The sequence below is a fragment of the Galeopterus variegatus genome, unplaced genomic scaffold (genome assembly GCF_000696425.1).
Source record: "Galeopterus variegatus unplaced genomic scaffold, G_variegatus-3.0.2 Scaffold2696, whole genome shotgun sequence".
NCBI lineage: Eukaryota > Metazoa > Chordata > Mammalia > Dermoptera > Cynocephalidae > Galeopterus > Galeopterus variegatus.
In genome coordinates this window covers 85,396-93,890 of record NW_007728807.1, presented here as the reverse complement: position 1 = coordinate 93,890, position 8,495 = coordinate 85,396, and the positions used below count along the sequence as shown (strand labels likewise).

Below are 8,495 nucleotides of genomic sequence, written 5' to 3'. Positions count from 1 at the left end.
TTGTCATGTGATTTGAGTAGTATATGACTTAAGATACTTTCAGCTGCAAGTAACAGAGCCAAACTAAAAGTGGCTTATACGTAGGCATTCATTATCTCACATAATAAAATTTCTGGAGCTAACGTGTGTCTTAGGGTTATTTAATTCAGTACTTGAGCAGCACCAGTAAGGACCCAAGTTCCATTCATGTGTCTGCCCTCCCATTCTCAGTACACTGATGTACTCTTTTCTGACGGGTACTTGGTGGTCTCCAAATGGCTGTCCCAGATTTAGGTATCACAGATGACAATGTCTCGGGAAGAAAACAGAATATTCCCATCTTGTATTCCTTTTTACAAGTGAGGAAAACTTCCTAGAAGCCCATGCTCATGGCTCAACCAGGTATCTGACAAAAGAATAAGACTGCATGAGTGGTTTAAATCAATGATTACTACCACCTAGGCCTGGACAGACGCTGAACCTCCCCTGAAGGACTTGGCACCTGGAAGGAGGGTGAGCAAAATCAGGATTCTTTTGTCAGAGGAGGAGGAGAGTGGCCATTGAGTAACCAAGTGTCTGTTGTACTAGATTACACTAAGACGGAAGGAGAGGATCAGTGAACTAGACAAAGAAATGATAGAAAGCATCTTGATAATAAGTGTATGTTCCCAACTTTTGAAGATACTACGTTCCAAAAATCCTCCATGTTTTCATGACCTAGTCATTAATTTATTCTTCAACTTACTGCGGTTTTTTTAATCTTAGCTTTTATCTTCATGTTGTTAACAAATGCTCTTGCTAAAGTTGCCAGTGAGCTCCTAATTACTAACCAGTTGGCCTTTTAAAATCAATTTAAGTGCTACTTGATTTCATTTTGGTCTTTAATAGTGCCGTATTAGCCATTTTCTTCCTGAAATTCTCTCTTTATTCCCACTATACTATTCTACTTAATAAAATTTTATTAAATTATAAAATACTTCAACATATAAAAAGAGTAATATCTATTATCCACATTTGACACAAAAACATTTTTCTCTATTTGCTTCAGGTTTCTTTTAAGAAGAAAAAAAATGCAACAGATATAGTTGAATCTCTTTCCCAACCCATTCCACTGTCTTAAAGTTGATTATCATCTTTTCCAACCATGTTTTTATATTTATGGAAGTATTCCCAACTCTAATTGCAGCTTCCTAATTTCTTTCCCTGTCCATCCTTGCATGTAGGTGACCTCCACATTGTATTAATTTTTTTTTTTTTTTTTTTTTTTTTTTTTTTGAGACCGGCCGCACCACGCTCAGCCTGTGAGCGCACCGGTCATCCCTATATAGGATCCGAACCTGTGGCGGGAGTGCTGCCGCGCTCCCAGCGCCGCACCCTCCCGAGTGCGCCATGGGCTCAGCCCTTAATTCTTTACTTCTAAATCGGTACCTTGGGTCAGTTTTATTATCTTCAAAAGGTTTAGTTGAAAGTGTGCAAATATTTTTGTTTAGTCTTTCTTTGGTTTCCACCTTCTTCTGAGCTTTGAACTTATTATCAATCCCTCACTAGACTTCATGACACGATGCCCCATAAGCACTCAAACAAATATTTGAAACTGAACTCATTGGTCCGAAAAACTGTTCTTCTCTCCTCTACCTCAGTTGTGGTGTAACTTTCCACCTGGTTCAGCCTAAAAACTTGGAGTCATCAAACCCTTAACCCATATGTCTAGTTTCTGCTTTTAAAGTGTTCAATAAATACTGTAGAGTGAACTTAACAAATGACTTTTTCTTCATGTTGCCTCTCCCCATATTCACCTGATCATCTAAACTTGATTATTCTGCTTATTACACGCTTCTCATTTTCCCCTTCATCATTGGCCCCACAGTGTTCCTGATTTGTCCTTTCTGACATGGGTCATTGCAGTAGTTTTATAACTCGCCTAACTGCTACTGTTACTTTGCCTTTCCAGCCTATGATTCACCTTTCTGTTATAGTTATTTAAAAACAAGTATCTTCTCTTACTACTTAGATTCTTAAAAATCCCTGAATAGCTTCCTAGTGCTTACTAGGTAAAGTATAAAAGTTATTGCATAATGAACTATCCTTTATAAATTCTCCTCTGTCTCTAGCTGCCTGTTCTGCTATGCTCACAAACACCCCCTTACACTCGTGCCACAGAAGAGTTTTCTGTTCCAGAATACACCATGCTTCTTCAAGCATCTGAGCCATTCTGCACATTTTTCATTCTTCCTGGGATATCCTGTTTCCTTTCCTTAAATATCCAACTCTTCAAGACCTAGCTCAGATGCTACTTCCTTTGCAAAACTTTCTTTCCTAAGTACTCAAGGTAGAGCTGATAACTTCTGTTGTATTCCCATGGTGTTTTGTACATACCTCCAGTCTAGCATGTTTTCTCACTCTAGCATTTTTCACATTTTATAGTACTGTGTTTCTTACACTTATTTGTGACCTTTTTAAAGAAAGGGGACCATTTATTGCCATCCTCAGCTCCTTTTACAGTGTCTAATATATGTTGTTAATAAATGTATATATCTGTCAGTCAAGCAGCTTGAAACTGAGAAGAGACTTTCCCGTGTAAGTGTTTTAAATGGTGCTATGTTTCTAAGACAACCCATAAAAATCTGTTGAACTCATTTTGCACCTGAAGTTTACTTACAAATGTAGGCTGTGATTTACATTTTTAGTAACCTTTCTAAATGTGATGGGCAGTAATGATGACTCCTTTGTGTTGATAGTGGGGTGCTAGTGGAACTGGGTTGAAGATGGTGGTCTGTCCCAGAGCTATTGAAAAGGGTAACTGGGTGTATGTGAGGAGTTGTGCCAAAAACTCTGGATTAAGAAAAAGAGGCTGGAGGATAGGTTAAAGTAGTAATGGAAGACTTGATAGTGTGAGGAAAAAGAGGTGTGACTGTTGAAGGAAGAGGACTTGAAGGTAGGTGTGGTGTCTTACAGGGAGGTTACTGAGTAGAGAAGGTTCCTACAGGGTGAGGAAGAAGGTGAAGATGAGGAATTAAGGAAGCTGGGAATGGAAACAGAAGTGGGCGGGTAATTATCGTAGTCTCTGTTGTGATTGACATGGTGTTTTGCAGTCACCTGCTATCAAATTTAAAATAAATTACAGTAGTTGCTGGCTTTTCCTCATAATTTTTTTTCCTTCATACAACTGTTATTCTTTCAAAGTCTAATTTATGTCATTGTTTTTTGTTTGTTTGTTTTTTCCTTTTTGTCTTTTTTCGTGACTGGTAACGGGATCGCAACACTTCATACAACTGTTATTCTTTCAAAGTCTAATTTATGTCATTGTTTTTTGTTTGTTTGTTTGTTTGTTTTTTCCTTTTTGTCTTTTTTCGTGACTGGTAACGGGATCGCAACCCACGGTGTCGCGCCCATACCGCGACCGGCAACAGGATCGCAACCCTTGGTGTCGCGCCCGCACCGCGCTCAACCAGTGAGTGGACTGGTCTCTATATGGGATCCGAACCCTCGGTGGGAGCGCCGCACTCTACCGAGTGCGCCACCGGGCCGGCCCTATGTCATTGTTAAAAATATATTTTTAATATTTAGACTTTGGATATAGGTAATTTTGAAAATTCCTTGTACTGATATTTTCATATATTTTGAGTTTAACATATTTTGTGGATATATGTTGATTGTTGGTTAAATTTTACCCTTCAGCATTGAGATTTGAGTCAGAATTTTCTAATCTGGTAAGCAAAAAAGGTATTTTGCTTTAATTTGCATTCATTAAAAGACTGGGAAGTTTGCATGCGTTTTCATATGTTAATTGGCCTCCCATATTTTTTTGAGAATTGTCTCTACATAGGCTTTCCTGTTTCTCTGTGGAGCTATCTTCTTGCATAAAAGTTGTCTATTAATATCAACCAGTTTTCTTTCATATGTGTACATTTATGTGTATATTGAGAGAGCAAGAAAGAGCATGAGCAAGTACAAAGATATTTTCCCTATTTCTTATATCTTTAGTTTCACTTAAGAGGTTTTGTCCCCACCCCTGCCCCCATATGGAAGTTACATGATTGTATCTATTAATCTTTGCCTTTAAGGTCTATACTTTTACATTATGATTTTAAAGACTTTTCCAATCCCAGATCATGAAATTATTTACCTTTACCTTTTTCTAATACTTTTAGTAGCAATTGCCTTTTATATATTTAGCTTATAATTTCCTCATAGTATTTCAGTATATATTTAAAGTCTTAGACCTTGTCATGTTTAATACTTGTACTTAACCATCCCATATTTAGAATATACTCATTTAAAAGAGTGTTCGGAAAACCTTCTGATCCTGAGATTCTGAGACTGCTTCTATTTTAATATTTACAACTACATTTAAAATTAATATTATACAGCCGAGTCTGTAAATGTTTAGTTTTTCAGAATTTGTGAGTTAGTCATCTTATTACTCACCTCCCTCCTTTTGAGTGTCATAGGAAGGGGAAAACTGCAAATAGGAGTGACTTTTAAAATTATAGAGAAACCCTGAATGGAAAAGCAACACTTGTGATGACCATCAGTGAATGGATAGGATTTTAGCAGGTAGAGATGCGGGAAGAGTATTTTGGACAAGAGGCAGTTTTAGAGGGAAAAACTCATTAAAAATGGGAAAGCACAGGGCATATGTTTTGGGGATATAGGATTTTTTTGTATGTGTTAACATAAAATAAGTATGAGAAAATAGTAAGGGATAAAGTTGGAAATATTGTCAAGATATCTTTGATAAGCATTGGGGTTGTGTCTGTTGACTGGGAAGGGAAAAGGTAGAGATCTATTTTGTCTTATATGGCAGCCACTAGCCACATACAGCTGTTGAGCCCTTGAAGTGTGTCTAGTCCAAATTGAGATGTGCTGGTAGTGCAAAATACATATTTGGGTTTCTAAGACTTAGTACAGAAAAAAAAGAGACTATGAAACATCTTATTAAAAAGTTTTATATTGATTACATGTTGAAATGATTATATTTTAGATACATTGGGTTAAATAAAATATACAGTCATCCCTCAGTGTATGTGGGGTATTTGTTTCAGAACCCCTGCCTATACCAAAATCTGTGGACCTGTGAACAGGAAAAATTGCTCTCCGTGTATGGGTACCGCATGGAAATATTATGTTTTCGATCCCTGGATGGTTGAAAAAAATCTGTGCACAAGTGGACATGTGTAGTTCAAATCCATGTTTAAGTGCAAACTTGTGTTATTAAAGCTAACTTAATTGTTTCTTTGTATTTTTAAAATATGGCTATTAGAATATTTTAAGTTATGTATGTGGCTCCCATTTGTGACTTAGATTATATCTCTATTGCATAGTGCTGGTATAGATAGAAAGAATACGAAATAGTGGGTAATTGCTAATACCCACAATGTGGCCATATTGTCTAGAACTTGTAATAAAGTTGAGTTAATCCTCATGGTAAATCATATGAGGTAGGTGATACTTTTTCTTTTCTTTCTTTCTTTCTTTCTTTCTTTTTTTTGGTCTTTTTCGTGACCGGTAAGGGGATCGCACCCCTTGGTGTGGTGTCGCCGGCACCACGCTCAGCCAGTGAGCGCACCGGCCAGTGTTATATAGGATCCGAACCCGCGGCGGGAGCGTCGCTGCGCTCCCAGCGCCGCACTCTCCCGAGTGCGCCACGGGCTCGGCCCTAGGTGATACTTTTTCAAGTAACTGGGGTGCAGAAGGGTTAAGCAATATACCTGAAATCACTCTGCTACTAAGTAGGAAGCCAGGATTCAAATGTAGGCCTCTCTGGCTTCAGAGCCTGTGGTGTTCCCGACGTGCTGTGCCATGTTGTCATTGGACTATTAAAAGTGGTTGAGTTTGTGAATGACGTGAATGGAGTCGGGCTTAACAGAAAAGTAATAAAAATAAGTGAGGGAAGAGGCTTCATTTTCAGCTGTTTGTGGTTGTTTTTTTTTCTGTTTTATGCAATTCAAAATTTTTGCCAGAGAAAGTGCCTTATTTAAAGTCAACTTTTGAATTGTATCTTTTTGAAGTATTCTTCATGCTCACTGACTCTCAAAATATTTGCCTTATTGCCTCTGTAGATTTGATAATGGGCTGCATTAAAAGTAAAGAAAACAAAAGTCCAGCCATTGAATATAGAACTGAAAACACTTCAGAGCCTATCAGTACAAGCCTCAGCCATTATGGAGCAGAACACACTGCAGTGGTACCATCATCCTCAGCAAAGGGAACGTCAGTTAATTTTAGCAGTCGTTCCATGACACCTTTTGGAGGATCCTCAGGGGTGACACCTTTTGGAGGAGCGTCTTCCTCATTCTCAGTGGTGCCTAGTTCATATCCTACTGGCTTAACAGGTGAGATTTAAATGGACAAATGTGTTGTGTGTTTGAGAGCACAGCCTTGGGCAATACACACTCAAGGTTTGTCTGCCATTAAGAAAAATATCTTACTGGAGGGATTCTCAAATAATTATATGTGAAAATTAGAGTCTCTAACATAAAAACTAAAGTCTTACTCTATACATGGATATGGTTCTGAATAATTTGATTATAATCTGATGGTGATTATGTACTGAGTTCTACCATGAATTATTTCACTAACTCATTACTCAAATAATTATTGAGTACCTGCTATGTGGCAGACACTGGGAATATAAAGATTAAAAATATATACTTCCCCCTCAAGAATCTTATAATTTCTCAGGATTGTAAAGTACTTTCTGGTATTACAGTATTATAGTAGTTACTTAATAAACGTTAGTTAAAGGGCATTGTGATAATGTAATAATAATAATACTATGTTTCTTTCAGATACTACTGATTTAAAAAAGAAAAATCTTGAGGCTCAGAGAGTTTAAATGATTTTTTTTAGAGTCACAGATAATAAGTAGGAGAGCTAAGATTTAATGTCCTATTCTAGAACTCCATTTATTACGTTATCATATTCTTTCAGAGAACAACCACCTTTCATGGAAACAAAGTGCTCCAAAAAAACAGATTCAGAAATTTTAAAAAGAGAGAAAATGAGCTCTTTTGTAAAGTGTTCCATATCAAGATGCTTTTCCCTTAAAGTAACAAAGCACAGCTGGCTTAAAAAGGTAGGGTTAGCTCCAGGATTCCTTGATACAGCAGTTCCATGATGTCATCAAAACTTGGGTTTTTTTCATCTCTCTCCCACAGCTCTTGGAGTGTCCGCTTTATTCTTAGGCTTGGCAAGACAGCTGCCAGCTGCAAATTGAGCAGCATATGTCTTTAGTAACAGCCAGTGGGGGCAAAAGAGAAATCTCTTCTATAAGCCTGGACTATAAATTTGTCTCTTCAGTCTACTCTCCTCTGGACAGATAGCAGTGGCCAAAAGACTACCATACGCTAATTCTGTTAGACTTCATTTGGGGAGTTATGGACGTCAAAGAATCTATTACTATCTTAATTTCAGCCCCCTAACTCTAAATACTTCAGTAATAGATGACAAGAATGATATTTCTCAGTCACTGACAAAAGTTTGATTTTCAGGATTACATGTTTGGGAAAGATAGTAATCCTAAGTGGTTAAAATAAGTGTTGATACTTAACCACACCCATTAGTTAACCTGAAACAGTTTACCTATGTGAAATACTCCATTCACGTGTTAATTTATTAACTCAAAAAACATGGAGTGTCTGTTTACCAGGTATAGAGAGGAGAGTAAGACAAATACGGTGTCTGCCCTGGCTGAGTTTACATCATAATAAGGGTTGGACAATAATTAGTGAATGAACAACTAAACAGGATGGTTAATTGGCTCTTAAGTACTATGAGGGAACTTAACTAGAATGACTGGTAAAGGCCCTGTAGTTGATCAGGGGAAATCACCTGTAGCAGAGATCATTTGAGCTGAGATTTGATTGATGAGAATAATCTATGTGCAGAGTTGAGAAAAGAGCTTTTTAGGGAGCGGGAATAACAAATGCAAAGTTCAGGAGGTACAGAAGGACTTGGTAGTTTTGAGGATTAGTGGGGAGGCCAGCGCAAGGAGAACGAATTGTATGTTATAGGATTGAAGAGTTAGGAGACCATGGTTACTCAGAACCTCACAGACTCTGGTAAGGAGTTAGGGTTTTATTCAGAAAGAAGCTACTGAAGAGATCTAAATAAAGGTTTTACATGATCAAGTTTCCTTTAAAAAAAAAATTAAACAAAACAACACCTCACTCTGGCAGCTGTGGGGAGAATGGGTGGTAGGAAAGCAATAACATAGAAGCAGAGTAGGAGGCTAGTACTGTCAGTAGTCCCAGCAGTCCCAGAGAGAGGTGACAAGGAGTTGGGTTAGGGTGGCACGAATGGAAATGGAAGGCAGATAAATAAAATATTTTGGATATAGAACTGAGTAGCAGGGCCGGCCCGGTGGCGCACTGCTACAGTGTGCCGCTTGGGAGTGCGGCGGCGCTCCCGCCGAGGGTTCGGATCCCACATGCGGACCGGTTCCCGCTCACTGGCTGAGCGAGGTGCGGGTGCGACACCGAGGGTTGCGATCCCGTTGCCGGTCCCGGTCCGGT

General features: G+C 38.4%; 1 protein-coding gene across 1 annotated transcript in view; it reads left to right on the top strand.

Moving 5' to 3' along the window:
• Positions 1–6,046: 6,046 nt before the first annotated feature.
• The window catches only part of YES1 (YES proto-oncogene 1, Src family tyrosine kinase), a 27,526-nt gene continuing 25,077 nt past the window's right edge, over positions 6,047–8,495 (top strand). Inside the window, exon 1 of the mRNA XM_008582688.1 lies at positions 6,047–6,314. Coding sequence (XP_008580910.1) covers positions 6,050–6,314 — 265 coding nt within the window. The 5' untranslated portion in view covers positions 6,047–6,049. The remainder of the gene's footprint in view (positions 6,315–8,495) is intronic.